The 27966-nt window shown below is 50.6% G+C and overlaps 11 protein-coding genes across 11 annotated transcripts; 3 read left to right on the plus strand and 8 right to left on the minus strand.

Moving 5' to 3' along the window:
- Positions 1–4417: 4417 nt before the first annotated feature.
- Positions 4418–5481, minus strand: F5J12DRAFT_894679 (uncharacterized protein; the record flags this gene model as incomplete). The annotated part of the gene is made up of 2 exons (XM_051747760.1): positions 4418–5383; positions 5443–5481. The coding sequence occupies 2 exons, from the start codon at positions 5479–5481 to the stop codon at positions 4418–4420; spliced, it is 1005 nt and encodes a 334-aa protein (XP_051598142.1).
- Positions 5482–8602: 3121 nt separating this feature from the next.
- On the minus strand, positions 8603–13215 carry F5J12DRAFT_249249 (uncharacterized protein). The gene is made up of 5 exons (XM_051738580.1): positions 12952–13215; positions 11408–12716; positions 10878–11344; positions 8718–9166; positions 8603–8649 (listed from the first exon to the last, which is right to left on the minus strand). The coding sequence occupies exons 1-4, from the start codon at positions 12955–12957 to the stop codon at positions 9038–9040; spliced, it is 1911 nt and encodes a 636-aa protein (XP_051598143.1). The 5' UTR covers positions 12958–13215; the 3' UTR covers positions 8603–8649; positions 8718–9037.
- Positions 13216–15708, minus strand: F5J12DRAFT_249248 (uncharacterized protein). Its single transcript, XM_051738579.1, has 4 exons — positions 15392–15708; positions 15125–15248; positions 14558–14810; positions 13216–13720 (listed from the first exon to the last, which is right to left on the minus strand). The coding sequence occupies exons 1-4, from the start codon at positions 15609–15611 to the stop codon at positions 13475–13477; spliced, it is 843 nt and encodes a 280-aa protein (XP_051598144.1). The 5' UTR covers positions 15612–15708; the 3' UTR covers positions 13216–13474.
- Positions 15668–16778, minus strand: F5J12DRAFT_844749 (Shr3 amino acid permease chaperone). Its single transcript, XM_051746283.1, has 5 exons — positions 16612–16778; positions 16427–16548; positions 16270–16369; positions 16040–16212; positions 15668–15928 (listed from the first exon to the last, which is right to left on the minus strand). The coding sequence occupies exons 1-5, from the start codon at positions 16658–16660 to the stop codon at positions 15812–15814; spliced, it is 561 nt and encodes a 186-aa protein (XP_051598145.1). The 5' UTR covers positions 16661–16778; the 3' UTR covers positions 15668–15811.
- Positions 16779–16815: 37 nt separating this feature from the next.
- F5J12DRAFT_844751 (uncharacterized protein) lies at positions 16816–18789 on the minus strand. The gene is made up of 9 exons (XM_051746284.1): positions 18615–18789; positions 18539–18561; positions 18326–18470; positions 18241–18262; positions 17915–18181; positions 17797–17857; positions 17714–17735; positions 17197–17661; positions 16816–17147 (listed from the first exon to the last, which is right to left on the minus strand). Exons 1-9 carry the CDS (start codon positions 18687–18689, stop codon positions 17094–17096), a joined length of 1134 nt encoding a protein of 377 aa, XP_051598146.1. The 5' UTR covers positions 18690–18789; the 3' UTR covers positions 16816–17093.
- A 56-nt stretch (positions 18790–18845) lies between these two features.
- Positions 18846–19696, plus strand: F5J12DRAFT_249494 (Oxo-4-hydroxy-4-carboxy-5-ureidoimidazoline decarboxylase). Its single transcript, XM_051738582.1, has 2 exons — positions 18846–19497; positions 19561–19696. The coding sequence occupies exon 1, from the start codon at positions 18866–18868 to the stop codon at positions 19487–19489; it is 624 nt and encodes a 207-aa protein (XP_051598147.1). The 5' UTR covers positions 18846–18865; the 3' UTR covers positions 19490–19497; positions 19561–19696.
- F5J12DRAFT_950259 (DnaJ-domain-containing protein) lies at positions 19564–20547 on the minus strand (the record flags this gene model as incomplete). The annotated part of the gene is made up of 5 exons (XM_051749793.1): positions 19564–19831; positions 19883–20149; positions 20206–20250; positions 20307–20443; positions 20484–20547. 5 exons carry the CDS (start codon positions 20545–20547, stop codon positions 19790–19792), a joined length of 555 nt encoding a protein of 184 aa, XP_051598148.1. The 3' UTR covers positions 19564–19789.
- A 598-nt stretch (positions 20548–21145) lies between these two features.
- Positions 21146–22132, plus strand: F5J12DRAFT_906582 (proline-specific peptidase; the record flags this gene model as incomplete). Its single annotated transcript, XM_051748797.1, has 3 exons — positions 21146–21427; positions 21613–21821; positions 21874–22132. The coding sequence occupies 3 exons, from the start codon at positions 21146–21148 to the stop codon at positions 22130–22132; spliced, it is 750 nt and encodes a 249-aa protein (XP_051598149.1).
- Positions 22101–23070, minus strand: F5J12DRAFT_249481 (NADH-ubiquinone oxidoreductase complex I, 21 kDa subunit-domain-containing protein). Its single transcript, XM_051738581.1, has 5 exons — positions 22851–23070; positions 22696–22800; positions 22476–22640; positions 22412–22424; positions 22101–22356 (listed from the first exon to the last, which is right to left on the minus strand). The coding sequence occupies exons 1-5, from the start codon at positions 22993–22995 to the stop codon at positions 22278–22280; spliced, it is 507 nt and encodes a 168-aa protein (XP_051598150.1). The 5' UTR covers positions 22996–23070; the 3' UTR covers positions 22101–22277.
- Positions 23071–23112: 42 nt separating this feature from the next.
- On the plus strand, positions 23113–26171 carry F5J12DRAFT_844774 (uncharacterized protein). Its single transcript, XM_051746285.1, has 5 exons — positions 23113–23321; positions 23380–23583; positions 23635–23947; positions 24009–24835; positions 24903–26171. Exons 1-5 carry the CDS (start codon positions 23217–23219, stop codon positions 26049–26051), a joined length of 2598 nt encoding a protein of 865 aa, XP_051598151.1. The 5' UTR covers positions 23113–23216; the 3' UTR covers positions 26052–26171.
- On the minus strand, positions 26172–27922 carry F5J12DRAFT_844778 (kinase-like domain-containing protein). Its single transcript, XM_051746286.1, has 8 exons — positions 27750–27922; positions 27646–27695; positions 27457–27590; positions 27220–27399; positions 27039–27157; positions 26793–26979; positions 26570–26719; positions 26172–26513 (listed from the first exon to the last, which is right to left on the minus strand). The coding sequence occupies exons 1-8, from the start codon at positions 27791–27793 to the stop codon at positions 26271–26273; spliced, it is 1107 nt and encodes a 368-aa protein (XP_051598152.1). The 5' UTR covers positions 27794–27922; the 3' UTR covers positions 26172–26270.
- Between the last annotated feature and the right edge of the window lie 44 nt (positions 27923–27966).

The following is a 27966-nucleotide window of genomic DNA, read 5'->3' on the forward strand; positions in this document are numbered from 1 at the left end:
TCCTTGATGTAGGTCTCACGGAGTGTGAAATCGAGTGATATGACGATTATCTGGATGTATCGTGATGATTCTCTTCCGTGCATGCGAAACGGACATGAGAAAAACACAGCACGCATGCACAGCTAAGTCAAGATTTGAGTATACGAAATTTTTGAGCACCCTCGCTCCATTCCATATCCAAGTATGTCTAATTCGCCCCAAGAGTTGGAGTAACCCGCGCGCGCGCTTGGTGCGTTTATGCCAAGCCTGGCAAGATGGGCCCGTCAGAACGTCTCACTGGGCGCTGAACGTTCGAACTCTCAGGGATCCCATGGTTTTATATAACGCTTTTTAATATCGTTAAACTATCCGTGCAGGGGCGTGTGGTTAGAGTGCCTGTTAGTTGTCAGTCCCGTCATTAAGATATCGCAATTGAATGGACGATAACAGTACTGTGATTCTGGTGTTGGTGCTCGTGTCAGATCCGGGGGGGGCCATCACGAGAAGGTATCTGTACGGTACTCGGCTTGTCACTCATCCAAATTTGTAGACATCCTAGTCCCACGATTTTGATGTCAAGCTGAGCACATACGCCAAGTCATGCTAGTCATGCATGGATTGCGAGAGACTGAAGCTTATGCTGGCAGTTGGAGCGATGACTGCCGGTGAGTTCAAAGTTTGCACTTGACTTATCCATACCTGCCGTCCACGTTGGCGAACCTGACATTTCACTCACCCGATGCCATAACCTTCAAGGCCTGGCGTTCCTGCTTTGTTCATAAAGAGAACAGTGTGGTTTCCAGGAGTCAGTTGACAGTATGCACAACTGGTTCGGGAGCTATGTATTGCAATAATAATGTCCGTTAAGTGCTAGGGGTTGTTTTTCCTCTTAACCAAATACTCCCGACTGATGGCGTACGTTCACCTACGTTCTCTGACATTCGAATTCGCGTTTTCCATCATGGCATCATCATAACACTGCAGTCGTTCCCATGGTACGGGCGCCTCCGTCAGTCTTCTGACTCCTCTCCTTGCCCCATTCAATGCGCCACTGGGGGAGAATTCTAATGGTTCCGTGCGCTGCTATGTTATATTTTGCTAGATTTGTCTTTCTGTTTTTTATTACTCCCACTGGGAAGGTTTGCGCCGCATTTTCGTGCTCCGTCTCACATCAAGTTCGCAGAGAATGGAGAAACTGATGACAGTTCTGATACTTTGGTAGGTCCGTCGGATCTCTTCGCGGGAGGGGGGTATTCAGTGACGATTGCGTCCGGTTCAAACGTCCCCTCCCCCTTAGCACCGCCATCCGATCTCTTGTGCTGCCTAGAAGTTAGCCGACTCGAACGGATGCCAGGAAGGCATGAGTATCAGCGATTCGGTCGTGACGATACCAGACTAAATACAGATCATACATCATGCGTCAATGAGCGATGTGATCGTATTTATGTAGATCATTTTTATGGACCTGGCCGAGGGTACATCCGTCTGATCTCCACCCGATACCCACGCAAAAGGCGGGAATCCCCTTCGTCGCTTGCTCGCACACGTACACGTGCGCGCCGGGATGTCCAGTGACCGGCCTACACGATATGCTCGGCTACCGAGAGAGAGAGAGATAGAGAGATAGACAGTTAATGAAATAAGTGGAGCGATTTTGATATGAACGAACCCCTGAAGTTGGCCTGTGGTGATGCCTGCACCGTGGCGCCTCTTCGTGTGTTATGATGTCGATACAGGCTGATATGATGTGATGGTTATCGGTATTCTGGAGGAATCGGTGACAGGGCGTTGCGGTAGCTACGGAAATTCCTTTTCGCTACTTATCCTTATCGCAGGAGGATGGTGATGCCAACTACATGAGAGTTATATTATTTTACACTTGTCGTTTTTGAGTTTGACTTATTAGCAGCCTAGGAATTCGATCCTTGAGTAGGTGGATTTCCGGTTGGAGAGTGCGTTAAACCTGATGTATAAAGAGTTTGCTTATCGCATGATCCGTACAGCTTGGACAGCACGTTGCCCTCTCACGCAAGCTAGGCCCAAACACGATGTTTAGTTGAAGACCTAGACACCAGGACCCTTGATGGAACCACACACCCACTATCATGACGTTATGCACGACCTTTCCGGGGGGGTGTGTAGTGACCCACCGGGGGCTCTATCTCCTAGACCAGCGCTACATACTGCCTCATGACAAACTGGAGATATGTAAACCCATCATACTGTGCTGCGGTCATGATTTAGGGGGTCCTTGGGTGCCACCAAGGGTACTTAATATTCGGGATATACATATCTGGGCTGGCCGGCGGGAATCGGGGGTTCAGAGAAAGCGAAAAAGAAGTGCCTTCGCAATCGTCCGTCTTCTCCCTCAACCCACCGGCGGAGTGCCGAGTGTCATGGGTCCGTTTGTTCAACCAGCTTGGGAACTGGACAGTGAACGCTGCGGGAAATGACACTCCAGGGAACTGGATAAGACAATGAGCGTGGGTGTACTGACACGTCATCGCCGTGCAAGTAGTCGACATCCTAGGAAAACGGACTCCCAGAAAGCGCTTGCCTGAACAGCTGTCAGTCTATAATTCACCACCCTTCAGTTCACCTACCATCAGATCTGGACGTTTCGTGGGGTCGATGTGACCATATGCACGATGCCGTGAACCTTCCAAGGTCCACTTCCTCAGGCTTCAGGTTTCAGCCCTTAATGGAAAGAAAAAAGTCCAGCTTCCCCTGAGTGTCTCGAAGATCCTTCTTCTGTGCTCTATCATCAATTCAGTTAAACACGAGTTGTTACTGCGCGTGACTGGCTTCGGTCGCCATATCGAAGTCAACCCAGTCACGGGTAGTCACAACAATACTTCGACGTCCGCAGCACTCGTCATTGTACGTACTGATGATGTAGTATGGTGGATTGGGTGACTGCGTATTCGCATTACCCCTAAGCGCTGACTGGCTGTGGACGACACACGGCATTCACACGTCTCTCTACGGTGACATGCACACAACCCGGTGAATTTCTGAGGTCCTCAGTGGGTTCTTAACAATTCGTTGTCTGCCATTTCACCCTGCGCCACTACATGTCAACAACAAGGGCTGAGCATTAATTGTGATAGTATATCGTGCGTCCACGCCACCGAAGGATCGTGGTCGTTGGCAGCGGGGAACTTTGGGTCGCAGACGCGGACTACACGTCTAACCCCAGTAGGGTGAAATAGCTTCGCCTTGAGAGACCCCCCTGAGGGCCTGCGCCAGGCAGGTATCCATCATACTGCCTCGGGCTCCCACAGAGAACGTGTGAGTTAATGGAGAGTTTCCTGCCTTTCCATGAGCGTTTTGACTTTGAGTTCAAACTTTCTGCAATCCGTGGAGAGGGATGATAAGAAAATGACAGATCGGCACACTAGGTGGAAGGGTGTCCTGTACATCATCGTGATTGATGAGGAAATATATAATAACGACACCGGGAGGATGTTGAAACTTGACATCATGCCGGCCCTCCATGCCATTTCGCCATGCTGTGTAACATATGCCATCTCGAACGCTCGAGTAACAGCTGCTATTGAATTCCTCCGTCTGGATCCTCGGATTGGTAGCTCATTCCCAACTCGGTGACAGGACGGCGATTCTACAGCAGCAGTCTGATGTGTATGTGTATGTTATGCCCCCAAAGTTTCGAGGGAAGTTTGGGACCTACTATAAGGCAGTGCGGAATGCTATCACTACGTACACTGTGGGTGCTGTGGTTTCCGATCTCAGGGCTGCCGCTGGGAATTACGCATGGATTATTGGCATGCACTGGTTGCGTAGTCTCCCGAAGTCTGTTTGGGTTAGATAGTAGTGCTGCTCACTCCCAGGCTTGAACTCAAGTCGCCGCAAGTTGCAAGTGATCAAATACGCTCTCATTCGATAAATGCTAGTAGAGAGGTATGGAGAGCAGACGTCTATCTATAAAGGCAAATACCATCGTAAAAAGGTATAGAGAAGAGAAAGAGGACAAGGAGGAATGGAGCCCTACTCTATGAGTATATGCATGTATATACACGATGATTGCGGTGGTGCATGTGACGTGTCAGACAGAGAAATGAGAGATACGAGCGGATAAAAAGAGGGAATTCCAATGTGATGAGAAGTAAACGGGGGCTTATATGAGGAAACGAGTGGAGTGATTGCAAAGAGAAAAAAGTAAAAGTAAACGATCGTGAGTTTCCCCGATGGCCGAGTAAACGTTAAAGAGGGAGTGGCAAGAAGCTTTCTGCGTGCGAGCGAATAGAGGTACAAGGGAGATATGCGATAGAAGAATGTCCCTTTTGGTTGAGCGGCGGCAATAATGAACAAACAACATCAATGACTTATATCTTTTGATACTTGATAACGGTGGAGGGGGGATATGCACGGCGATCTTGCGGGGGAGTGGGAACAGCAAAAACACGAAGCACGGACGTCATGCGCGGGGAGCAGTAACGCGACCACGGATACCACCCCGTCGCTTGGGAGCCATAAAGAGGACAGATGAACCCGTGCTCGACGTTGAACCGGCAGGTGAGGGCGAGCGAGCGCAGTAAACGATCTCTTCTTCTACATAAGACGCCTCGTGCTTCGTCCGGTAGGCCGGGTGGTATTGTGAGTCGGGTGCAATGAAGATGTCACCGTCTTCGTCCCAATCGACGTCGAACGAGCGACAGGAGGGGAATATGACGGGGGTTGGCGTGTGGGTCTCGGTTGGGGTAGAAGTCCAGCCACCAACGCGTGTAGGCTTTTTTGCGGGAGGTTTGCGGTTCACGAAGACTGCGGGGCGTGGGGAAGGGGTTTTTTTCGGCTTAAATTCAGACGAAGAGGTGCCCTTCTCAAGGGGAGGGAGGGAATAATAATAACTGTTCTTCACAGCGCCTTCGCGTGGGGCAGTTGATCGGGTGCGGTCGCGATGGGCCCAAGGGGGAACGAAAGCACTGATACCAGTACCGAAACGGCACTCCTCGGCAGGAGTGACAACCATGGGCTCAGAGAGAAGGGAAGTGAGCGAAGTGCTGGCTTCGCTAGGGGTGGTAGACTTTGCCTGAGAGTATGTGCGAGAGCTGGCGGGGGTGTGAAATGCACGGACTTGAGTTGGAGAGGACACCGAGAGGGTGGGGCGTGGAGTTGCGCCTGCCATGCGTTTAATGAGTTCGGGTTGGTGTTGAGGGAGTGGTTTGGGCGAGCGAACGCTGATGAGGGATGTCGAGGTGCCATCCTGCGAGGGGTGGGCAGGAGCACCTGCAGGATCATGAGGAGGGATGGTTTGCAGCCACTCGCGGATGCGACAGGCAGCAGAGGCAGCGGGAGGCGTTGCCATGATGCGAGAGGATGAAGATGGCTCAGCAAAGGAAAGGCACTCTGCAGAGCAGTATGGGCCCTTCGCGGTGAGGGGATCCTAAAGAGAACGTCGTGTCAGGGTGGATATGAGGGCCAGCGGGGAGAAGGGGGACATACGATTCTGCAGCTGCAGGACAAGCACCAGTCGACGTCCATCGTAGTCAGCTTGTGAGGTTGTCGTTGTTGTTGTTGTCGTCGTCGTCGTCGTCGGTACAGAGGGTGATGAGGAGACGAAGCTTATGTGTCGGATGAAAATGTGTCGAGGCAGGGATTTCCACCTGAGACTGTCTTCGCAGGCATTCTTTTAATATACGGATATCCACTCCCTTCCCAGATCTCAGATCGCCTATTTCTTTATTTATTTCCTTTTCATTATGTCGTGGGATTTAGTTATTTATTTATTTTCGTCGCTTTATTTTGGTTTTTTTGACTTGGTCATGAGTCGGGCTATCCCCATTTGGACCCACCTGTCCGATAAGCATACCTTCGGGCGCCGACTCGTCTCTCTCTCTCGCATCGAGGGATCGTATACGGGGTTATTCCGCTCTAGCTCTCTGGTTCTCTCTATACAAGAAGCACGATATCAAGCAGCAGATTCAAATGCATCCAGATTGGGGGGATGCCATCACAGGAACGCCAGTCTCAACAACACACACAAACAGTGTACCCGGCACCGCTTGGGCGTCATCCTGACATCCGTGCACCCTTCGAGATTCCATCTTGGCAGGAACCCCAGGATCACCCCGACTGACCTCACTCTCTCACCACCTTGTATTTTTTTTGTCTTGTAATTTTTTTTTTCTTTGCCCCTCACACCGTGTCACAACCTCCTCTCCCATCTTTTGTTCTCACTCGTTTACCAGGTTGCGTCTCATTACTTCACGTTACTTTACACATGGCTCGCGCTGAGTGTTGTCGTTGTCAACGCAGTCACTCCGACACAGCGACCTATTGTCCTCCCCGTACTTCCACGAAAGGAAGATCTTCCTGCCTTGGGGGGGGCTTTCCATATACAGCAATCCGGCTGACCACCTTCTACTGCGACCCGCCACATATTCCTGTGGAGCACGTTAACACGCTATGCAACCTCAGCCCTCCCCCTCTTTCTTCGCGTCACGCCATTCGCCTGGACACACCATAGGTATTTCATGGCGCCCTTCTCCCCGCGCAGCTTTCAGCATGGCACGACATCCCATCCATATCCCAGTGCCCCGTATTTATGACCCTCCCTGTCAAGTACTGCATAAGAATTGTCTTTTTTTTCTCTAAGAAGAGGAGGCAATAAAATTCGGATGCGCACTGTGACACACAAGGTTCAGAGGCGCCACTCATCACCTCTCTGTTCCAGCTGCTGTTCCTTACCAAGCTATTTCGGTACTGAAAGTTTGCCTCTGAAGAACATATTTATCCTATTTCGTATCAAACCTTGCCACGACTAACTTTCTCCTTTCTCCCCCACCTCAATTTGACATCACATCGCGTACCCTCGCGATAACTCCACTTTTCTCCTTAGTAGGTGTAGCCTATCTGAGCCATGTAAACAGTGGAGAGGGATAGACACCTGATCGTTTTTCCTTCCCCCCCCCGTCACGTGTCAAGATAGCCACGTACGATCGACGTAAAACAGGGGAGATAGCGAGTGATGCGAAATATTAGTTGTTTGACAGTTTCTGTATATTTTCTCCGCATTTCATCTAGCAAGATTTGGAAAGAGATCGGCATGACCAAGTCGCTGCTTGGAGTATGGACCCAGTGACCTGATGCCAATAATGCTACCGACAAGCTTTGCTGACATGCTACTAGTATAGTACGTACTTAGGCGCACCGCTGATTCAGCCTTGGACTCGTCGGCGCATGGTATCATACCATTTCTCGATCGCTTCACTGCGTTATCTCCAGCTCGTCGCCGATCTCCGCCAAAGTTCTGACCTATAATGCATTGCATGATCGTCCCCAGTCATGCCTCAATAAGAACACTTCATCATTGTCACCTCGATCGAGTTAGCCACTCTTCGTGATTCAAACTGGCGAGCGCTGAGCGCTGATCCATATGGATGGGTTAAAGCCATTCGGCCGAGTGCACTTCGCATCTGCGGAACCGCTCAGATTAGCAAAGGCGTTCCTTTCTCCGACGTGAGGGCTGTGGACAAGTTCTCGTCAGATCGGTGTTTTACTGCGTCGGTTACTCGCGCTCGAATCCGAGTGATGGCGGCTCCGAGCCACTTCCTAGCTCCTTCCGTCTAAATTTTACTTTTTACTCTACCCTTGCCTCAGGCACTTCAGCTTATGCTACACAAAGGTTGTCTGACATATGTCGATTCCGCGGGAAAAACGCAAAAAATGAAAACAAATTTTTGTTCGTGGTGTGCACGGCCACAATTTTGTGGTTCCGCGGTTAGGAACTTCGGAGTTAGTGGCCTTTATCTGCGAGTCAGACAACGTACGTCACGCTACCTGCTCCTGAGTGGTAGCTCAATTCTTATAAGTAAGGACTCGGAGGCGAGTTGAACGTTGAGCAACGGTGGCTGTATGTGTATGTATGTCAGATGACGTTTGCTTGACTCACCTCCAATTGTATCATAGTGCCTGGGTCGCAGTCATGACCGGCAAACAGCAGCCCGCGGTGGCAACCAACCTTGGAGATCCCTTGTGATGAGAACCTGTTTCAGTCGAAGAGGATTGAGGTACCGCGGAGTGGGGTGACAACGCAGTCAAGTTGGCTGTCGCTACGAGTGCACTTACCAACCCCTACCCCAACCCCCCCGTCTCTCCCTCGCTTCGTGTCATTGGGAGGGACTTGTTGATGTCCAAATGGCTCCCTTCTCGCTGACTGTGGTCGATGTGTTACAGCGCAAGGCATTCCTTCTGGCACTGTGTCATCGCTCTGTATCATAACCTGCACAGCCATGGCGTTCACTTGTAGTAAGCAGCTGACAGTGGGGTCACTGTTAATAATCTGTTACTACACACGTGCAACGATCACTTTGGAACGTTGACGTATTTTCGACGACATATTCGATCACACTCTATCACACTCCGAGGACCAGGGCAATTCTGATAGACTCGTTATTTATTAGACTTGTCAAAATCCGTCAGCAGCCCAATGGTTCGTGTCATGGGAACTGATGCGGACAAGGTATGTGGCCGATGCCGCAAGCATGCGTGATCGATGATCCGCGGACTGACAGAGACAAGCGATCAGGTGAACTTCTACAAGTCAATGGCGAGTATCTATCATCCGGGTCTCGTTAGATACGCAGGTCCCTTACTCATCAGCGCTCACTACATTCGCTATATGGATGACCCAGCTATCAAGCCGTTACTCTAAAAAGTTTTTCCCGGCTCATCGATCAATGGAAATAGAGATCAGAAAGAGATTCAGATGGGCTTACTCAGGCCTCAGGATTGTACACAGAAATGAGTACCACACAAGTATTGCGATATCCATGGTGCGATGATCCGATTACCTTTCAGAACACCGACCTCCTGGCCACGTGTATCTGACCCCATGCAGCGTGGAGATGCGGTATTATGATGGGCCGATGCACACACGGATTCCTGCGTACCCTAATCGTTCTTCCAAATCATAATCGCCACGTTCCCTTCCTTGCCAACAGAAACTTCTCCGGTCATACAGCACTCCGGGTCGTTTCATCACGTCAGTGACCAGATAGTTGGGCCATATGATGAGCCCAGACTCGGAGTCGATCCGTTATATACGCTCTTCCACTTCTTCTCCGAGAACAACACTCCAACGAGCTGCGCAACTTTCCAACACGGACCGCTCCGTCATGGCAAGAAGAAGCGCGCTTCGCGTGCGCCACATCCACGTTGGTGTATCCTATGTGATCGGAACAATAAGTCAGCCAAGTCGTTCTCTCGGTTCGGAGGTGAAATATGTGAAATGTGGGGGAGAATAGTCAGTGAACGTAAGTGAGTTAGCAACGACTGAATGCCATCGATGAGACGAAATCAATACTTTTCTGTTTATACGTATAGAGAAGTTAGCAAATGGAGGTGTGCATGTGAAATAGCTTCCCAAAGACAGTGTGATTGTAGTCACCGCGAAAAGTCGGGCGCCCAATGCACCGCTCATCCAACGTTGCGTGAACGCCAAAAGAAAGTTAGACGATCGTGCCCCCTAGCCACCTTCCGATTCTGGCGGACAATGGCGAACGGGAGCACCATCGCTTCCCATGTCATTCAGAATGCTATGGCTAGCACTCCATATTGGGAGAACAATGGCCTTGAGAGGTATTCCCCTGACACTCGCGCAGTAATCGCAGCAGAGAGTAGGTTCACGTACGCTAATTTCTCTCGTAATGGCCGACACTTACTGAGGCAGTGGGACTTACAGTGACGAACGCGGAACGAGTCAAATAGGAGAGGACATGACGGCAGTGTGCGAGTCAGAAAATTGAAAAGGATAAAGAATAAAGAAGCAAGGGAAATTTTCTGACAAGAAAATGCCGTCGTTCAATTCATTCCGCAGGAGTCATATATAAGAATGACAAGGATAAGGATCCATCTAACCAAAATGCAAGATTAAACGGGTTCAAGAAGATTCGGTTGCAAGGGGAACAAGGGGCAAATATGAAAGCTTCGAAGGCAGGGTATAGGTATCGGGTATGATTCGGCCAGCCTCACGGCCCCTTTGTTCGCACCTCCTGATTAGAATAAGGCAGAAAAACGGATAGATGGACTATGTGGGTAGGGTTGCCAACAGCAGCAGTGGCAAGAGCCGCGACGGCGATCACCTTGCTCAGTTGCCGCAATACCATTCCCACACACCCTACCCGAGTCAACTGCGGCTCAACCCGTGTTGCCGTGGGCCGTAAATGAAAAGGAAAGGGATAACCTTTTACTGGCGCGCGGCCAAACACGAACGACCGCCGCGCTGCAGTTGATCAGGAAAACCATAAAAGGAAGCCTGGCATTACAGGCTTTCAATGACCAAAGGGGTACATCCGAATGAATGAACGGACGGGATATCGCGACACCAGAGGAAAGGATTGGGACGTCCATGTCATTCACCGCATGTATAGAAGGATGGTCTCTTCCCCCCTATGCAGCAAGTCTATCAAGATTCGAGAAGAAATCCACTCATTCTCCCAAATGCAGACACGAAAGAATATGACAGTGAGAAAGGAAAAGGAACGCGGGAAGTAAAGCCAGCGTGTTGGTGGGCGGCCCTAGTAGCACCCTCCTCTACTCCGTCCTTCATGAAACCCGTGGACCCTCGCCGCGGTATGGAATATTCCACCCGCGGTACATGAAAAAGGCCAGACTACCCGAAAGAAACAGAAGCACAATGCCAAGAGGACGCAGAAAACATTTGACCCGGGATCAAAGTCCCGGTCGTCACGCTGGCCCTCCCGCGACGACGGGTCCAGACTGAAGAAGCAACGAGATGATTTCGCAAGAAAAAATAGCAGGTCATATACCAAACAAAGGTCAGCAGTGGAATCGCAGCGATGGCGCAAGATAGAAGATATATTGAATAACGATAAAAAACAGCACCGTCAACGGGGCGCGAGGAAATGGCCACTTACATCAAGGATATCCCCGAGTTCTGCAGCGCTGGCTCCAACGCCGCGCTGTCCCCTCTTTACCATTGGAGGATTATATCGCCTATGGCATAGATGGACCACCACGTGTGCGAGGCTGAGTGCCATGCGATGATCTTCGGCCGCCTCACATTTTCCCAAGTTCATTGAGGTGCTCTCGTCCCTGGGTATCCGGAGAGCTGGAGAATCCTCAGAGTCTACCAACGTGTCAGCGGTTTCCATTGAGGCATAACAGTTCCCTGGATGGTCAGGGTCATCTTCTGCATCAGACGAGTCGGCGTATGCACTAAGAAGGTCGTTCAGTCCCTGAGGGCGTTTACTTGACCTTTCATCCCCGCGGAACCTGGGCACTGGGTTCTGCGCCCTTGTCGCGGTACTCCCTTCCGACGGGTCAGGTTGGAGGTCTGTGCCTCTCACAGATTTTCCACATGAGAAGACCAATACTGAGGATGCTATGACAAGAATACGGGTCAATAAGCATCACGTTTGAAAGATGACGTGTAATGAACACGAACCCGAGCTTGTTCGCATGCCCCAGCCTGCGTCTGTGATAGCGGCAGCGGGCAGTGATGATGTTATTGATAAATCGTTTGAGCGGCGGGCTGCCTCGCCGAATAGGTGCATCGGAGGGATCTTTTTACGTAAGCAGGGCTTTGGTTCGTCTTCGTTCTTTGCTTGAACGTAACGACTAACATCCATTGATAGCCTCGTACTGTCGGCATCGTGGGCATCATGACTAGGCTTGTCACCTAATGGGTCTGCACGAAAGAAGTAAGAACCAGTCGGCGAGGAGTCGCCGTTATCTCCCACTTGCTCTTCCTCATCTAAATCTCCTTCAAGCTTGCGGCAAAGGTACTCGGTGTATCTCTGCACTCGGACTAGCCTTCGTTTCAAGTCATCGAGTGCGCACAAATCTTCACATTTTCCGGCCTCGACTTTTTCCAGGAGGTTTAGGAAGCCAGCATCGAGGGCAGACAGGCTAGAGAAGATGGCAACCAGGGTGCAGAACAACCAAAGGAGGTGTGACAGTTTTCCATCCGCGTTCACGAGAAGATCGTGAGCTAAATGGAGCTCTCCGCCGCCATCAGAAATCCCGAATGTAACCTGCCGCGTTGTACCTGGGTTGCAGACGAATCCGTCATCGCGTTCGTCCCAAGCGGCGTCCGTACGCCAAACACGTGCGAGGCAAGAAAATAAGCGGATAAACCGTTCAACAATGTCGTGACCCTCTTCACGCTTCTTCACGAACCCTTCGGGTGCCGAGTGACCTTCCAGTGCCTCATCGCTACTGAAAGGGTCGGGCATCGAGGAGCGATGGTCACCATTAGTGATGTCGTGATCAACACCCGTCGTGCCTGGCTCCATGTCGTTAAGACTGTCATCGTGCACGCCACCGATAAAATTGATGCGATCCGCCGCGTTCCTGGCAAAATGGCTTCCGGCGGTGATCCTGGGTCCCACGGCAGCATGACCCTCGTTGGTGAGGGTAGTTGTTGACCCAAACTCCTTCACACGCAACAACGCGTTTACCGAGAGCGACAGTGGTTCAAATACCAACTTGACGGCATCAAACTCATTTTCTGGCAACATGAAACCGTAGCGAGTGAGAAGGGTCGCGTTCGATAACGAGCCGTACGTGTTGAACACTTCGCTGTGAGGGGGAACCGATCGAATTGTGCACATCTCGAGATAGTCGATTTCATCGCCTTGCGGGGGCATGCTTGTTGCAGAGTGTGGTACGCGGGCAGCCAGCCCGTCCTCTCCATCACGATCATGTTTGCACTCGACAAAAGACCCGCATTCCACGCAAACACCGAAGTTACTCTGCGAACCATCAGTTAGCAATCTGCGATCTCAGGCTCAAGTATGGGATGAATGCGCCAAGGATCGCACTGATAACGGGAATCTGGTGTGGCGGAACACTCCATTCAAATCATTCCCTTCTCCTTGACCCCCGCTTCATAACCCAAAAAATGGGGCACTGAGGTTCATATCCCCGTAGATTCAAATTACCAAGTGAAATTAAGAAAGAAAGAGCCAAAGGTAGGGACCTACATACCTCCATATGTACATGGTTTTCATTTACGTGGTTGAACCTAGAAGTTTTAGTGGCGACACGTCAATGACTGTCCATGGATAAAGGGCTACACAAGTGGGAGAATGCATTATAAAAAAAGATCCAAGTGAACCATATGGTACAGCCATTATAGTACGATCAAGAGAACATCGTTTTTGCATTAGCAACTAGACACAGAAAGCGAATTGCAAACAGTGGAGCCAAAGCGAATAAGGGATAGAAAAGGAGTAACATCTAACTTCCACCTGCCGGTTTGCACGGAAAGAGGACAGTAGATTTAGTCAATAGATATCTATGCCGGCGGCGAGAGTAATAGTATGCCCGGCACCGCTAGAAAAGGGCAATGGTGCAGGCTTAACCTAGGTAAGAAAGGCTGCAGATGGTACCGCCGGCGACCAGAACCCCAACAAGAAAGTAGTACAAAGGCTAGACACGATATGATGATCGTGCTACTGATTTGGGACCACTACTAACGGAGAAAAGCGTTAACGACAGATGTGACCACTTACACATCAGCAATTGGAACCATGGATAGCCCGTGGAATGCATCCACCCAAAATGCACGAGATAACACGAGGGAGTAGGCATGACAAAAACCCGGCAGCGACATTTCCATTTCCTTGAATCCCGGGTCGACCTTTGCACTGGGTTCCTCGCTAGGTAATGTGCTTGCCGATTTCGCTTGCTTTGGGTTGCTAACTGCGCGCAACGTGGGCACCACGACGTCTGCATAATATTGTTGTATCTCGTGCTGAAATGAAGTTACAAATCAGTAAGGTGGGCTCCATGCGCGAATGAGATATGACAAGCCGTTCCAAGCACCAGAACCTCTGCGAATGCATCTACTGCGTAGTGGCGAGATAGGTCAAGCGAAGATAAAGCTCAAAGAAGCCGATTTATGTCAGAAACCACAAATGTTTAAAACTCCAGAAGGTCAGATAAGGCATCCAAAACCTGCACAGAAGCCAGCGGGAGGAAGGTAAGCGAGCTGGTGTGTCCTGCCATGTCCTTGCTGGCATGGAGCACAAGGCGAATATTATTGTGAAGACGGAGACAACTCATGGCACTGGACCATCTGGCGGCAATTTCCCACCCCGGGTATCGGGACAAACGAAAAGGGTCCGACCAGATAGTGACACCTCGAAGTCAATGTCTCGCATACACCCGTGCCACAATGCTGGTGAGGGCCGAAGAATCTGCGCATCACTGATCGCATGCTAAGCAGCTGCCAAGCAGTCACAAAGCATGGAACGTGTTCATCCAACCATGCAGCGTGGGTATCGCAACACGTTGCATCCTGACCTAGGGTGCAGGGTGACGACTTGGAGCTATCCAGCCGTGTACACAGCACCCAGGGGGACACAGGATTGTTGAAGGCACGTAGGCCTGAGGTCATTAATGGATCGACTTCTCCCAAGCACACAACGAAATGCATAAGAAACAGGTTTCAAGGTCACAGAATCAAAAGGTATAAAAATATAAAAATGAAATCACAATTTCAAAAGAGCTTCGCCATCCGTGGGAGCTCTGCTTGATGTTTGCACCGAAAAAGAAGAAGAGATAAGGATATGCGAATCGATTCGCTCACCAGTAAGTCATTCAACTCCCAAACGGCTTCCGTAGCTTGCAACCAAGCCATTGCATTTCGTCCGTCGTACAATCGCTTGCATGAAGCACATGCGCTACCCTGACCAGCGTTGCACGTTGCATGGCTTGCACGCTCAAAATCCTCGTTTGCAGTTGACTTTGCCACAGGATCGCCCCAGAACACGGCGATGTCTACAGTCTCACGAGGCAAGCTCTGGACGTATCCGTACCACCGCGACTCAGGGCCCCTCAAGCTACGAGATCCCAAAAGGGCATTGAATTGTAACACCAGAGTGAGGCACGCCGTAGGGGAAGGAACCCCGATTCACAGACGGAAAGGGTCAAGTCGAATGAGGTGATGCATCACACGTCCCGAACGTAGACAGGTTCGCACGTTCATGAAATCGGAAAATGGGGATCGGGATTTTCGCACAGGGAAGTCGTGAGAGTGGAAGAAAGAAAAAAACAAGCCACGTCGTCAAAACGATTGATGAAACCAAAGACAAAATGCATCCAGAAAAAAAAAGTTGAATCGGCAGCCAGTGTCATCGCGGAGTAAAACACTTACAGCTCACCGTACAGAGCAAGAGCCAGCGAAAGGTGAGCGCCGTGGCCGTAAGGAACCGGTTCTATTCGTGAGGAGAGGAAGGAGGACCTAACGGATAATACGGCAGTTTTTGGAATGTAAACCACTGATCAAAAATGAACGTTTAGCATCAGAGTAAATTCGACATCGCTGAAGAAGATCTGAATATAGCGTGTGCACAGTATTGGCAAAAGGGATGTATCCACAGACAGGCAGCCACGTAACCGAAATCACAAAATGCGAACTCACAGGTACATGGCGAGTGAATGCACTGGTCGCGTGAGTGGATGTCTAGACCGCGAGCACACGACCGTCCGCAGTTTGAAGAGTTCTCTTCCACGTCGAAGCGCGAACTCCCGGTGAGATGGCCCGGTTCAATGTCATTGTCGACGACCCGGATTCTTGGATCGATTATGATGCCATTGCCGTCGCACCATGCGAGGAGTGTGGGTACCCTGTCGCCTGGCATCCAGACAAGGGCACTATGCTTAGTAGTTGTGCCTTCGCAGCGGGAGTGAGCCGGTGTTCGACTGGCAATTCAATTCGATGTTCCATTCAGTCGACTTCCTGACCAGCGTGGTGGCGTCGACATCCGAGGCATTTCAAATCACGGATAACTACAAAACAGGACTTATCCGAGACTTAGCAACTAACAAAAATAATGCAAGGCTACTCTTTCTTGTCTTTCGGGCTAGCATCCATTGGTGCCGATTGCTTCTCCTTCTCAGCCTTCTCCGCCGATGCGAGTTCATTTAGTTCAAGCCGACGGGCGTATTCTTGTCCACCCTGATGAAAACACATGCGTGAGTGAGCAGCGAACCGAATTGGAGGAGGTGGCAAGAAGAAAACGGGGGGAGATGGCAACCACTCTTTCACCCGCTTCGAAATTGAACTTACCTGCAACACCAAAACTGCACCGAGGATCACCATCATAATAGTGTTACCAGCAGCCAAAATTTTCATTGCCTCGATCCTCTCTGCCCGCGTGTTCGCTTCGGCAGGGGTCACGATAGTGCGCAACGATGGAATCGTCACAGAAAGGTAAACCGCAACTGCAAAAACATACGCAGCTAGTTTCGCGGTGATGAGCTGGCAGCGCACGACCTAGCCCACACAACACGTCTCACCGAGGCTTGAGCCGTCGAACAGGACAGCGCTATCATTCCAAGCATGCAACTTCGCAACGAGGCCAAGAATTCCAACGCCTATGAAGCCATGCAAGAGAGCCTATGGAAACATGAGAAGTCCCGACGAGAAGATGGGTCGCACGAGCACAACACATACTTTGATTGCAGGCGGAGCATTGAAGAAGGTGGCGTAGAACTGGAAGCCATCTTCGATGATGTCGTCGGTCAATGGCTGGTGCAAGATCCGGTAGTCGACGAAGAAGCAAATGAAAAGTACACCTGATTCAAGTCGGCCGACACATGAGTTATATGTGCGCCATCAAGAATCGCGTACCAACTCACCCAGGAAGAAGGAGCAGGAGGCCAGTACTGCGCCCTGTCTAAAACCCATAATCGTACCGTTGTAAGGGTGGTAGTCGTTGGACACTGAAGCGCTCCTTCACTATCCGATTAAGATGGGTGTGCAAGTGATAGGTGGCGTGTATTTGGGAAGACGTCAAAACCAGGCACCGCCGACAGGCGTTCTTGGCCATTTACTTCCGTAGTCCTCCACATTACAATTGACGCGTGCTACGGTGCTCGCATTGATTTCAGCTCAGTCGTACCTAAGCACCATAAGCTACTAGAATTATTTCCAAGAGACGGAAAACATAATGGCGGGTATGTTTCTATGACCTGAACTACTTGACGGTCAACCACACGACCTCACTGCTTTCTCTCGCTGAACACCCCTAGATTCTAACGGCAATTCTTCCCACAGAAATACAGACACATGACGACTAGATCCCGATGTAGGCCCATAAGTTATGCTGTGATATGGCTCTTCAGACAACTTTCTCGACACCAGGCGGGAACTTGTAGTCTCCTTGTCGTCTGACCTGTCATCCTGCGTCAATAACTAATTCAAAACACTGAATTGCCTCTTACTTCATCGAAGATTTCCATCTCCAGCAAGCTTTTATCGTGTCCCCACAGCTCGCTTTCCACCCTGCCATCTTTCACACATCGCGCCACCTCGTCCGCTTCGAAGTGCATTCCATTCCCTACGTACTCGAATCGCCGCGTTTCCTCCTTTACCACAAATTTCGGGTTTCCCTCTTCGAAGTACTGCACTGTGAACGATCGGGGACAGTATATCGGTGCATGAATAACAATAATGCCACGTTCGTAGCGTATCACCACGCCAGTCTGGTACGCAGCGGCGTTGATGTTGCAGCTGAGGACGGCCTGTGCTGCGAGGGTGTTTGCTGTGGACGATGAGATAGGAGCGAATGTCACAGTGAAGGATGTGCTGCGATCGACACCAGTCAGCGGCGTCTTCAGCATCGCCCCTGTGATTTGGGAGGGTTTCAATTTCTTGTTGGAGGGGTGTTCATACAGTGCAAGAAGAGCCTTAGCGGCAAAGTGAGATTTCACAAATGTGGGCAGAACGTAATATGCGTACCCAGATCAGGGGGTAAGGGCCACTTCATTCAAGATTTCAATGAGGTGGCTGGAACAGATAACAATTATTATTAGGGGACGTACAGATCCAACAATGCACCGCCGCCGAGGTAGGGGTCAAGAATTCTGTGAGTCTTTGGCAACTCTAGTTGGAATACAATTAATTTAACCACAGAAAAAGAAACTCGAGAAGTTGACAAACCATGTAATTTGAAGTCGAGTGACAAGTCTGCCTGCAGGGCAACGGGCTCTCCTAGCACGCCACTTTCTGCGATCTTCTTGACCTCCTTTGCAAGTGGTTGGAAGCGAGTCCATAAGGCCTCCATAAAGAAGACACCCTGTTCTTTTGCGGCAGCCAACAATGACCGCAGTTCAGCAGCATTCGAAGTCACTGGCTTCTCACACAGAACATGCTTCGTTGCCTTGATGGCATCCAACGCATTTTCATAGTGACACGTATGAGGGGTGCCTTTATGTCCGTGGGTCAGAAGTTGGCACTCTTCATCGCTACCCCAAGATCCGACACACCAATGTAAATGGCGTCAACGTCCTTCGATTACCATCATGAGCAGTGCATCTCAAGATGGATGCTGTGGCGAGATAACACACATACCTCATCTGTGTAAACTTCTGCGTAGCTGCCATATGCTTTGATCGACTCATCACCATTGGCATATTTGTGGACGAAGTCCTCTGCGGCGGCGAGACTCCTGGACCCCACAGCAGTCACCTTATGCACCACATCATAGACGCCTCGACTGGCAGGAATCATAAGGCGAGACTATTAGATTCCATGCGGATTCCAATGCAGTACATATGCACTTACGTCTTTGGATCCACGAGCAGATCCTATAGGAGGTGAGTCGTAAAACCGCACCACCCATAACATAGGGGTGACATACATGGACGAAGGATCTAGCGATGTTTCCAGTCGAGATGATTCCCCAGCGGAGCACGAATGGTTGAGTCGATGTCATGAGCTTGAAGGTATGTCGAAGAGATGAATTCTAGTTGTTTCTCAAGGAGGATCCTCTAGGCATGGTGTGTGGGACAGCTTGCTGTTATTCTTTAGTGTTGGGCGCAAGATTAGATAAGATCACTTGCTATCTGTGACCATTGTGCTCGAATGAGAATCGAGATCTGTTAAGACACAATGTCGGACAACCGTGGTCCCGGGCAGGATGTCCAGTCTAACTTGAAATCCGTCCTTATCCTCCTCTTTGAAGAGTCAGATGCAATCCAGACTCTCGTCCCGGAGCTCCTCGCTTCGCTTGACAGCGAAATCACTCTTACACAACCTTCTCATTTTCACAAAATCATAGATGAATCTATCCGTCTGATTCACGGCTGGAGTCCGGATCTCCAAGCCCACTTCATCGCGGGTCACCCACGGATTGGTGAGACCAGGAATCTTTCCATGCTGAGCTCAAAAGAGCAGAGTGGGGGGACGAGTGCTGCCGCGCCCACACCTCCAGAGGTGCTCCTCCGCCTCCAGCATCTGAATGCCTGTTACGAGCACGTTTATCCAGGTCTCCGGTACATCACCTTTGTCAACGGAAGGAGCAGAGCGGTCATCGCGGAGGAAATGGAAGATAAACTGGGCATCAGCCATTCCCTGTTGCCAGATCAACCACCTGTGGAGAGCTTGGTTCCCGTCAAGGCCAATAGCCAACCTTGGCTCACGGAGTTACATCGGGCAGTGGAGGATATTGGCCGTATCGCCCAAAGTCGGTTGGAGAAGATAGAACGCGAAGGGCTCTTACAGCTTCGGGAATGATGGCAGCAGTGGGTGCTAAGGAGCCAGGTCCGGGGAACTCGCAAAACTGATTCTGAGATATGCATTTCCAGGGTGACGGTCCTGGCAAAGCGTACTGTACAGTGAGGGCTCGGTACATACCCGATTTAACGTCCACGGCTTGTCCACAGCTATGTACACGTGCAAGAAGGAAGGTGGTCAAAGACTCTGAAGGCCAAAACAATATGAACGGGGTATTGGTAACAAAAAATACAACAAAGGACGAATATTAAACTCCAGAATTTGGAAATAAATACCGCTGAATCTCGGGGCGTGAAGCTATCACTTGGAGGATTTCGTTTTCTCTCGCAGAAGTGCCTTGCGCTATCGGGATTAAGAAATCAGTCCACTCGGTGGAGAACAGAAACGTTCTACCTTGAGGACCTCTTGCCTCCGGATCTCCCATTCTGGATTTCTGTCGCGAAGTTCCTGATAGAATTGTTCGACCATCGCCTCGTGTCTTGCCTTTTCCTCTTTGGCCTTTTGGAGGCTGTCATACCAATCCTGTCGCGCCTTTATGCGAGCCTCGCTTTGTTCGCGTAGTTGGCGAGCCCAAGTTTCGCGTTCTTGATTCCGTCTCTCGCGTTCTCCGTCCCACATTTTCAGGTTTATTGTAGCACGAGTTATACGTTCATCATAGGCCTGTGTTAAATCATCCAGCACTGTTGCTCACCGGGGCAATAGGTTAGATCGCGTACCTTGCGTTTGATGGGATCGCTTAATACCTCGAACGCGTCACAGACCTGTGGAAGTTCGGCATGAGAGCAGGGCAACAATTCAACTGTTACTGGTACCATACATTTCTGAACTTCCCCTCGGCGGCGCGTCTCTGGCGCTCTGTAGCAGTTGGCTCCAGTTTGTCGGGATGCGTTTCGAGGGCTTTCAGTTTGTACGCCTTTCTCACTAAAAGGGGAGACGATGCAAGAACACTGGTTGCTAAGAGAGAAGGTTCTTATTAGAAGGCCGAAGAACGAACCATCTTCTGTTGTTGCATCTGGTGTGACCCCAAGGACGTCGTACAGCGTCAATCCAACGGCCATTGACAAGCCAAGAATCTTTGTTGGGCGCAATCGATGCAGAGACACTTTGATATTTTACAAAAGAAACCGGGTTTCGCTGTTTGTTCGGAAGGAAGGCGTCGGGGAAAAGAGCGCTGATAAGTTGGTTGTAGTCAAATTGTCGCCGTCCGTCCAAAACGAACCAACGCGGGTATCGTATGCATCACGTGACCGTACCACTATCATTTGTGGGTTTATGTTTCCCTCCTAGACTCCTTTTTATTCACCCTATTGTACCTGTGCTTCTTTTCGCGAGGTAGCTTTACCTGAGCTACTTGTTAGCATAGAGGGCCAGGTAAAGTCATAGTCAAAGTGAGTACACTCAGGTCATGCGTTCAAGCCGCTTGGTATTGGGTATGTCATGAGTAGGTAGACGGTAGACTGACACTATCCAGGGCTCAATGGTCAATCGATCCGCGGATCGGGGACTAGTATGAGTGCGCACACTGCCACGTACGCGTTCTATATATAATGCCGCCTGATGGGCTGACACCACATCTTTTCATCCCTTAGTAACGGTATGATATCGTCCTCCCCTCAGGCAGGCTGTTGACACTGGTCTACATACAACAGAATAGCGATGGCGGCGACGTCAGTGAAGATAGTTGAAGGGGAAGCTGATTTCCCAGTTCCATCGGCGGGCAAACCATGCAAGACTTGGTACAAAGTGTATGGTGATCTCAAGTTCGGCGCTCTTCCCCTAGTTATTCTTCATGGCGGACCTGGCGCGACCCATGATTACGTGGAGAACATATCACAACTAGCCTATCTCTATGGCATACCTGTCGTGGTGTACGATCAACTTGGCAACGGTCTCTCTACCCATCTACCAGAAAAGATGGGTGATACAGGATTCTGGACGGTGCAGCTCTTTATCGACGAGCTGCACAAGCCTTCTCAATCATCTTGACATTCACGGAAGTTACGGCCTTCTTGGACAATCGTGGGGAGGGATGCTCGCCGCAGCGTTCGCTGTACAGCAACCAGTGGGATTAAAAAAATTGATCATTCGCAAATTCTCCTGCAAGCATGCAACTCTGGATGGAGGCTACTGCTCGACTGCGATCGCAGTTACCTCAAGATGTCCAGGACACGCTTGACAAACACGAAGCAGAAGGAACGACTGCCGACGAAGCTTATCAGCGAGCTAAGCTCGTCTTCTACGAGCACATATTGTGCCGGAAGGTACCAATGCCGGAACCAGCCAAGACTTCGTTTGCATGGATCAAAAAGGACCCAACAGTGTCTATGACCATGTAAGTTGCCGACCACGTTAGTATCTTGTCGATAACAAAGCCTGTCATTCAGGAGCGGACCGGACGAATTCATTATCGCGGGCTCGCTGAAGACGTGGAGCATTATTGACGAGTTGCACAAGATCAACGCAACGACTTTGCTTATAAATGGGCGCTACGATGAGGCTCAGGACAGTGCTGTTGAACCATTTTTCCAACACATCCCCAAGGTCAAGTGGGTACAGTTTGCGGAATCTTCGCATTGTCCCAATTTGGAAGAACCGGAAAGGTTCATGGAAGTTGTGGGCAAATTCTTGCTACGGAATTATTGAGTAGGTGATTCGAAGGCATCAATCGTCGCGTTGATGGCCGTCGAATAATTGGTCGGCGGTATCTACTCTTGCAATGTACCTCGATGAAGCAGGCAAATGCCGTCAAGTCAAGTTAATGATGGATTGTAACATCGTGATCTGGCAATTATTCCAAAGTCTCTTTGTCCTTGACTCCGTATTTTGCGGGGTCAGTTCCGTGGTGTTGATGGTTGACAAAGTTGAACCTGCAAGCACTGAGGTTAGGGTGCAGTGTTATGATTTTAAAACATCTAGCCTCACATGGGGAAGGCCTCTAAGGAATGAGTTAGTGTGTGTGATGGGAAGGGAATAAGGATGCACTCACGGAACTTGAGCTGAGACCAGACGGAGTTGCGATAAGCCACGTCTTGTATCCACCCAGGCTGAGTCGAGTCTGGATACAATGGCTTTCCCTCGGCGATGCGCTGCCTCAGCTCGGCGAGGTCCATTTCCTCCTCACGTTTGTTTTCCGTCCAACCCCAGAAGCGCACTTGCGAACTCATTAGCATAACTGCTGCCATGACTGGCTCGATAGCAATACGTACGACTTGAATTCTGGTAAGCCATGAGGAAGCCCCCGGCAAAGCCAAGGAGACCACCCAGACGGAGAGCAGTCCGATGGCGGACACGAGGGATTGGGTCGGCCATGTCTATATGCATTCGTCGGTAGAACATATGGTGAAACGAGAATGTGCCGTACTCCAGAAATACAACAGTGCCGGAAACGCGGCCGTTCCAGCAGCCCAAGTTGCATAATCTGCAGGGCGGAAGTAGCGAACTACGCGAGAGAAATGCGGGTCTGCATCGATGACGGGGTAGGGTGTCTTCACGACCTTGTCTGGCATTCTTATTGTTGTGTCAAGGTCGATGAGGACAATGGTGTCCGTGGTTTCGGGGACAATTGGCGACCTGCCCTAAAGTGTGAAGAGATCGAGTCCACCGTCGACAGCACTCTAAGCTCTCTCCGCTTTCTATTCCACCGCCATCGTCGTCGTCCGTAACACCCCTGTCCCAGCGGCGACGAGCACACTCTGTACTCAAAACCCAGGTGACATTTTTGACTACCATGAGTGCAGTCAGAAGAAACGACCGTCGTACTTCCCGACTCAAACATGCCTCGCCTTACGCACGGCCTCCCAAAGCTAACAGCGAAGACAAGGAGAAGAAATCGGTGCGTCTCGTACCCCAACGCGACATTACGCGCTCTTGCTCATTCAATATTCTCGTAGTTCTGGGGCTTGGGCGGTCTGCTTGGTTTCCTGAATCCATTTGGAAAGTCCACAGATCGAGTCGAATCAAGGCCCCCTCCTCCTCCCTCCGACGACGACGAAGTGGAGATCTCTATTCCTGAAATGCATCCCGCTTTTCAAGTGCAACTCGACCCAGGGGCTGATCCAGAGTGGAATCTACCGCCCATACTCCAACAGGCTTCCGTACGTGGAGACCCGCATATATCTCTGGGCCAACGCTGAATTGGAGTGTAGGCAGAAATGATCCAGCAGCAGCAGCTGGAACAGCAACAACCGGTGCACCCGTTGCTGCCACCACCACCACCAGCAGTCCAACTGCCCACCGAAACCACACAGCCGACAAGCCCCCAGCATACCCCTCAAACACCACCACGAAACTCGCTACCATTTCCTCTTACCCCATCACCATCTCTCTCTCGTTCATATAGTGGCACAATGGCTAAAAACCTCGAGCCGGTCACACGGTTTTTGGTCGAGAAAGCCGGCCAGCCTCTCAATGAGTTCGAGGCGGCGGGCATAGTGGACTACATTCAAAGAAACGTGCAAGGTACGTATTGAACTCGCAGCTGCGAAATACCTGTTCACGTGCAGCGCACGGATTTTGATAGGAGCGGACAAACCGGAACCTTTTCGATTCTCCACTCCTCCTTCGCCTAGCTCTTCACCGAACCTAAACTTGGGCAGTTCTAACACGTCCTCCTCCACTTCATCTCCCCGTAAAACTTTGACCAAGAACCCTAATGGCGTTTACAGATGGCAAGGTGCAGGGAGCTCTCGTCCTCGCAATCGTTACCAGTCCCCGGGCTTCGGTCCTCGACCGCAGCAGTCACGGATCAAGCTCTCTCCTCCTAAGACACCGGCAACCACTGACACGAAGAGGCGGCGTGTGGGTGATGAGGCTGAGTCCTCTGTGCCTCAATGGGCAGCCGTGCCCTCGACCTCTGCATCGACGTCGACCGTCACCTTCCCCTCCGAAAGCTCTGAGCCAGCAAGCCAACCTTCGCAATCTTCCTCCAGCACGTCAATGACCAGTCCGAACGGGAAAACACCCGCTACCCTGGCACCGCTCCCACCTGTAACGCCAAAAGCGAATGGCGTCCAGGGTCCTCGTCTTCGCACGACTGGCATATCAACCACACCTGCCATTCCATCACCATTGCGTCAAACATGGAAAGGCAATGACTCACCGCCACAACTTCCTCAACCTTCCCGCCCAACCAAAGCAGCCGGTTACATGACAGAACTCCTCAAGGAAATAGCTCCTGTAAAGAAGCCGGACGTGTCTAATCCATATCAAACGGCCAGTCCTGTCAAGCCTCCGCCAAGGAAACCCGCACCCAAACGGCCGCGACCAGCTGCTAAAAGGGCTGAGAAGCCAAAAGAGAAGGAACTTGAATTAACAGCCCGAGAGATCATTGAGGCAACAGTCCCAAAGGCACGTGCTTTGTCTTCCTGTGCTTGCCAATTCAAGTCAGCTGACGTTGACACGTTCACGTCCATAGGGAAGTAAACGGTCAAGACCTCCCCTTGAACTGGAGGATTCACCGCGTGTCGAGGAGGTATCAGATGAAGAAATTCCCACACCAGCGATTAGCGGCACCTCGAGCCAGTTATCTCGCTTCCCGAGCTCCTCCAAGTCTGCTGGGGAGGTCGATGAGATCGTGCATTTGGACGAAGAAAGTCCCTCGAAGAAGCGTAAAACCACCAAATCACCACAGCCGTCCCAGGCACCTGCGGCGGAAGTCATCGACATCGATGCCTCAGAGTTAGCTCCGTCATCGGCACTCGTTCGCCCATCAGAGATAATTGAACCAGATGAGCTGCCTAAAGTGAACGGGAAGCCAAACTCACCAGCCACGACCTCGACTTTGCCTACTGCAAATGCAAGGTCCCTGTTTGGCATCAAGTCTTCTGCTCCGAAGGAACCGTCAAAACTTCGGTACAGCTATCAGGTGGACAAAGTACAGGTCGTCGCTTCTCAAACTACGTCTACCTCACCGCCCGCGCCATCTCTGTTCACTCCGCTGACTGCACCCCTACTGCCTGTGTCATCCTTGTTCGCGTCGCCGCCAACCGCACCTTCACCCACAACAACACAGCCCGTTGCTTGCCCTCCGAAGGCACAGCTCTCGCCGAAGGATGAGGCTCTAGCTATGAACGTTGACGACCTTCCGAAATACTCATTCACGGTGAAAGAGACGGTTTATCCAGCTGGACCCAGTTCCGAGAATGCGCGCAAGGTTGCCTCGGAGGCACCTGTATCATCTCTGCCCACATTTGACATCAGGACTGTGCCTGCGAAGATCATAAACGGATTCAATTGGACCGCTGCTGGTCTGAAGGCTCCAACCCCTTCCATCGGATCACAATGGATATGTGATCTCTGTCAACTGAAAAATCCGGACAGTGCGAAGGAGAAGTGCACGGTCTGCGATGCTCCACGTCCAGGTGTTGCCCAATCCAAGCCTGTTTCCACCTGTGTAATGCCACCTGCACCTCCCGCACCTCCAGTCAAGGGGTTTGACTGGTCTGCGGCAGGACTAGCGCCACCATCTAAAGCTAGTGGCGGCTCATGGATATGCTCTGTTTGTGATCTGTCGAACCCGGCCACTGCCACAGATAAATGTACAGTCTGTGATGCTCCTCGTTGAAGTTATTTTGCTCCTCCGGTTTATTATAGTTGTTTCTTGTCTTTTTAGTCTCTGCACAATCACCCTTTGAGCTACGCAGGGATTTAGTTGATACATAACATGCATGGTATTTCATACAGAACTTGTCATCACTTGCTAGCGAGTACACAGCTTAAATCGAAAGAGAGCCAAGTGGCCGTCGGAGGTCCCTTTCAATCACATCTTATAAGAAGTATTGCATCATGAACCTTTGTGCTGTGTGAAATCCAGCCGTCGGGCAAGCGGTCGCACACCATCCACCGGAGACGAAAGCTTTCGTTTAAGCCGGTTGGATGCCATCGCTTTCACGCCAGGTCCAGTGTCTACCATGTCAACGTTTCCATCAACCTCCTCGAGAGGCCGAGAGGCTCGTGAAGCTGGTCTTGGTAGTTTTGATGGGTGGGTGGGGTATGGCAAGCCTGTAAAATACGGGTGATGAAGGGCCTTGGATGGGGGTGTAAATAAATACGACTGCAATAATGGGGCTCTGAGAAACTGACCTCGAGAGCCGTTATTCGTCGACGTGGCTCGTAAATGAGGCATCTACTGAGCAGATTGAGTGCGTCCCCTGAGGCCGCAGTAAAGAGGTCGCGCAAAGGTGTTTTAGGGAACTGTCCAACAGGAATATAATCCGGCAGCTTCGTATAACCCTTTATCGTCACGAGCACAGGCAAGGTTAGTCGACATATACACCCAACGGATACCTGCCGGGCGAAAACTTACTGGCCATTCTTCTTCAGTGGGTGTACCCAATGCACGGAAGATCGTCCTCAATTGGTCCATGTCAGTTTCGCCGGGGAGGTAGGGTGTACGGAGCATCAGCTCGGCGAAAATACAGCCCACAGACCAGATATCAACCGCACTGCTGTAATACCGACAACCAAACAGGAGTTCAGGAGGTCGGTACCATCTACCTCGATATATGAGGAAAACGACCCGATGCGAGAACGAAACTTTTCTAGCGCTAACCGTGTAATGACTTGAGAAGTCATTTTGTATCCTGGGTCTGCAAAGTCGCGTGCAAGACCGAAATCTGCGATCTTGAGTTGTCCATCGGATGCAACAAGCAAGTTGTTTGGTTTCAAGTCCTGGAGAGAAAGCGAGCGAATAGTGCGCAATACATAAATTTGCAATGTCCTGTTCTACGTACCCTGTGTAATATGAAGTTCCTGTGGCAGAATTCAAGGCCGCGGATTGTCATTGCCATCCAAGATTTGATGTCTGCGGGAAGGAAGACGAGTGATCGGTCTTTGATAATCATTTCGAGGTCGCTGTCGAGAAATTCAAGGACCAAGTTAAGATTCGTTTTCGACGAGAACACGTCCAGAAGCTTCATCGCGTCAATTAGTTGTTAATTCCGAGGATCGCAGAGACAAGTACGCCATACCTCAATAACGTTCTGGTGGTGTAATTCGCGAAGGTATTTCACTTCTCGGATGGCAGACATGTCCAGGCCATCCTTGAACTGTCCAACCTTTATTTTCTTTATTGCGACTCGTCGACCGGTAGCGGCTTCGCGACCTAGTTAGCTCCGAGGTCAATGTTAGGAGGGAGGAGAATATGCCAGCACGCGGACCTCTGTATACCACAGCATAGGTACCTTCGCCGACTTTCTGATCCTTTACCCTATTCCGACAGGTCAAAAGCTGTTCCTCAACAGCGAGCAGTAGTTATACTCACCAACGTTTCTGTTTCTCTGCATTTGCCCTTTCTACGGCATCCATCACAATTGTGTAAAGGAGGTTGCACAGGGCAGGAAGATTCTTGCTTCGGTCCTGTAAGATTAAACTCTGCCGTATAGATCCAGAAAGATGCCTGCAGGAGTTATGGAGGTATTAGACATGCATTGTTCACTGGAATGTGATCATCAGCCGTGCCTTGTAAGTTTCCTCAGGAA

Source organism: Pisolithus orientalis (genome assembly GCF_024613125.1).
Source record: "Pisolithus orientalis strain OTSU chromosome Unknown F5J12scaffold_24, whole genome shotgun sequence".
NCBI lineage: Eukaryota > Fungi > Basidiomycota > Agaricomycetes > Boletales > Pisolithaceae > Pisolithus > Pisolithus orientalis.

Bases quoted from the DNA above. Each gene is read 5' to 3' on its own strand.
- F5J12DRAFT_249249 (XM_051738580.1), bottom strand. The intron at 11,345-11,407 runs GTTCGTGTTCAT...TTCTTGTCATAG, and splicing joins GGGCATGCGAACAAGCTCGG to CATCCTCAGTATTGGTCTTC. The intron at 9,167-10,877 runs GTAAGTGGCCAT...CCGATCACATAG, and splicing joins AACTCGGGGATATCCTTGAT to GATACACCAACGTGGATGTG.
- F5J12DRAFT_844749 (XM_051746283.1), bottom strand. From the start codon at position 16,660: ATGGGTTTTAGACAGGGCGCAGTACTGGCCTCCTGCTCCTTCTTCCTG. The intron at 16,370-16,426 runs GTATGTGTTGTG...ATGTTTCCATAG, and splicing joins ATGCTCCGCCTGCAATCAAA to GCTCTCTTGCATGGCTTCAT. The intron at 15,929-16,039 runs GTAAGTTCAATT...TGTTTTCATCAG, and splicing joins GTGCAGTTTTGGTGTTGCAG to GGTGGACAAGAATACGCCCG.
- F5J12DRAFT_249248 (XM_051738579.1), bottom strand. From the start codon at position 15,611: ATGCCAGGCGACAGGGTACCCACACTCCTCGCATGGTGCGACGGCAAT. The intron at 14,811-15,124 runs GTAAGTGTTTTA...GGGATCTCGTAG, and splicing joins CTTGCTCTGTACGGTGAGCT to CTTGAGGGGCCCTGAGTCGC. The intron at 13,721-14,557 runs GTGAGCGAATCG...ACTTCATTTCAG, and splicing joins GGGAGTTGAATGACTTACTG to CACGAGATACAACAATATTA.
- F5J12DRAFT_844774 (XM_051746285.1), top strand. From the start codon at position 23,217: ATGAGTGCAGTCAGAAGAAACGACCGTCGTACTTCCCGACTCAAACAT. The intron at 23,322-23,379 runs GTGCGTCTCGTA...ATATTCTCGTAG, and splicing joins AAGACAAGGAGAAGAAATCG to TTCTGGGGCTTGGGCGGTCT. The intron at 23,948-24,008 runs GTACGTATTGAA...GGATTTTGATAG, and splicing joins CATTCAAAGAAACGTGCAAG to GAGCGGACAAACCGGAACCT.
- F5J12DRAFT_844778 (XM_051746286.1), bottom strand. From the start codon at position 27,793: ATGGATGCCGTAGAAAGGGCAAATGCAGAGAAACAGAAACGTTG. The intron at 27,696-27,749 runs GTGAGTATAACT...CTGTCGGAATAG, and splicing joins GCAGAGAAACAGAAACGTTG to GGTAAAGGATCAGAAAGTCG. The intron at 27,591-27,645 runs GTCCGCGTGCTG...GGAGCTAACTAG, and splicing joins CTATGCTGTGGTATACAGAG to GTCGCGAAGCCGCTACCGGT.
- F5J12DRAFT_844751 (XM_051746284.1), bottom strand. From the start codon at position 18,689: ATGACATCGACTCAACCATTCGTGCTCCGCTGGGGAATCATCTCGACT. The intron at 18,562-18,614 runs GTATGTCACCCC...CACCTCCTATAG, and splicing joins TCGCTAGATCCTTCGTCCAT to GATCTGCTCGTGGATCCAAA. The intron at 18,263-18,325 runs GTATGTGTGTTA...TGGTAATCGAAG, and splicing joins CAGAAGTTTACACAGATGAG to GACGTTGACGCCATTTACAT.
- F5J12DRAFT_249481 (XM_051738581.1), bottom strand. From the start codon at position 22,995: ATGCCAGACAAGGTCGTGAAGACACCCTACCCCGTCATCGATGCAGAC. The intron at 22,801-22,850 runs GTACGGCACATT...GAATGCATATAG, and splicing joins GGCACTGTTGTATTTCTGGA to ACATGGCCGACCCAATCCCT. The intron at 22,641-22,695 runs GTACGTATTGCT...TGAGTTCGCAAG, and splicing joins GGCTTACCAGAATTCAAGTC to TGCGCTTCTGGGGTTGGACG.
- F5J12DRAFT_249494 (XM_051738582.1), top strand. From the start codon at position 18,866: ATGTCGGACAACCGTGGTCCCGGGCAGGATGTCCAGTCTAACTTGAAA.